General features: G+C 51.6%; 1 protein-coding gene across 1 annotated transcript; it reads left to right on the top strand.

Moving 5' to 3' along the window:
- Positions 1 to 540: 540 nt before the first annotated feature.
- LOC309603149 (olfactory receptor 14J1-like) lies at positions 541 to 1,464 on the top strand (the record flags this gene model as incomplete). The annotated part of the gene is made up of 1 exon (XM_082338068.1): positions 541 to 1,464. One exon carries the CDS (start codon positions 541 to 543, stop codon positions 1,462 to 1,464), a length of 924 nt encoding a protein of 307 aa, XP_082194194.1.
- Positions 1,465 to 1,749: the final 285 nt, after the last annotated feature.

Raw genomic sequence — 1,749 nt, 5'->3', positions numbered from 1 at the left:
GTTCCCCCAAGGCCATGGGATCCAGGGCATGAGTCACATCCTTGGCAGCTGGACCTCCAGTCTGGGAGAAGTGCATGTGCCCTACAATTAACACAGAACAGCATAGACAACTGCCCTACAGTGTCACTGTCAGTGAGGTGGAGAGCAAAGCTGGGTAAGGAGAAGGCTCCACAGCATGCCCATCTGCCTTTCTCTTCTTGCTTCATTTTTTTGGAGCATTGCAGTTTTCTTCCCTGTTTCCCCCCATTTCTGTTGTGCTCTTCCTCTGTGGGGTTGAGGTGGGGCTGCAGGTCAGCTTCTGTTCTGACACCAGCTCTGAGGGTCCTGCCCTGGAGGTGTCTTCATGGGAACTAGGTGCCCAAGCTGTGAGGCACCATGTCATTCAGTTCGTATGGCTGAAAAATCATCTGGAACATTCCTCATTCAGCTCAGGGAGGGGGATTGCAATGAGAAATGGTGTGAGCTTTACCTCTAAGAAGTCTCCCCTAACTTGTCATTGTGTTTTCCTTCTTGGACAGGTTCCCATTCCGAAAGGGAAAAATGTCCACCGGAAGCTCCATCACCCAGTTCCTCCTCCTGGCATTGGCAGACACACGGGAGCTGCAGCTCTTGCACTTCTGCCTCTTCCTGGCCATCTACCTGGCTGCCCTCCTGGGCAACGGCCTCATCATCACCGCCATAGCCTGTGACCACCACCTCCACACCCCCATGTACTTCTTCCTCCTCAACCTCTCCCTCATAGACCTGGCCTCCATCTCCACCACTCTCCCCAAAGCCATGGCCAATTCCCTGTGGGACACCAGGGACATCTCCTACTCGGGATGTGCTGCTCAAGCCTTTGTGTTTGTCTTTTTCATTTCAGCAGAGTTTTATCTTCTAACCACCATGGCCTATGACCGCTATGTGGCCATCTGCAGACCCCTGCACTATGGGACCCTCCTGGGCAGCAGAGCTTGTGTCCACATGGCAGCAGCTGCCTGGGGCACTGGGTTTCTCTATGCTCTCTTGCACACTGCCAATACATTTTCCCTACCCCTCTGCCAAGGCAATGCTGTGGACCAGTTCTTCTGCGAAGTGCCCCAGATCCTCAAGCTCTCCTGCTCACATGCCTACCTCAGGGAAGTTGGGCTCCTTGTGGTTACAGCCTGTTTCATTTGTGGCTGTTTTGTTTCCATGGTGGTGTCCTATGTGGAGATCTTCAGGGCCGTGCTGAGGATCCCCTCTGAACAGGGACGGCACAAAGCCTTTTCCACGTGCCTCCCTCACCTGGCCACGGTCTCCCTGTTTATCACCACAGCAGTGTTTGCCTACCTGAAGCTCCCCTCCTCTTCCTCTCCATCCCTGGATCTGGTGGTGGCAGTGCTGTACTCAGTGGTGCCTCCAGCAGTGAACCCCTTCATCTACAGCATGAGGAACCAGGAGCTCAAGGATGCAGTGTGGAAGTTGATGACTGGATGGTTTTAAGCAGCAATAAACTGCCCATCTTATTCTGTATATCACTCACAATGTAAAGCACTATAGGCCCAGCCTGACTTTGGTAGTTTGGTTCTTTTTAGTTTATTTTGGTTTTTAGCTTTTCTTCATTGCAATAATGTTGTCCACAAAGAAATGCCATTACTCATACCATTCCTCAGTCCGTATCTACCTGTCCTGTGTGACCCAGAGACTGTGTAATGACGAGCTGTGCTCTCTGTGTTTTAAAACAAAATAAACGACCCTGCAGTGACTTGTTTGTCCCAGGTCCTTTAC

This window comes from Platalea leucorodia (assembly GCF_965183815.1).
Source record: "Platalea leucorodia genome assembly, contig: HAP1_HAP1_SCAFFOLD_24, whole genome shotgun sequence".
NCBI lineage: Eukaryota > Metazoa > Chordata > Aves > Pelecaniformes > Threskiornithidae > Platalea > Platalea leucorodia.
Note: the sequence above shows the minus strand (reverse complement) of the source record. Positions and strands in the feature narration are given on the sequence as shown.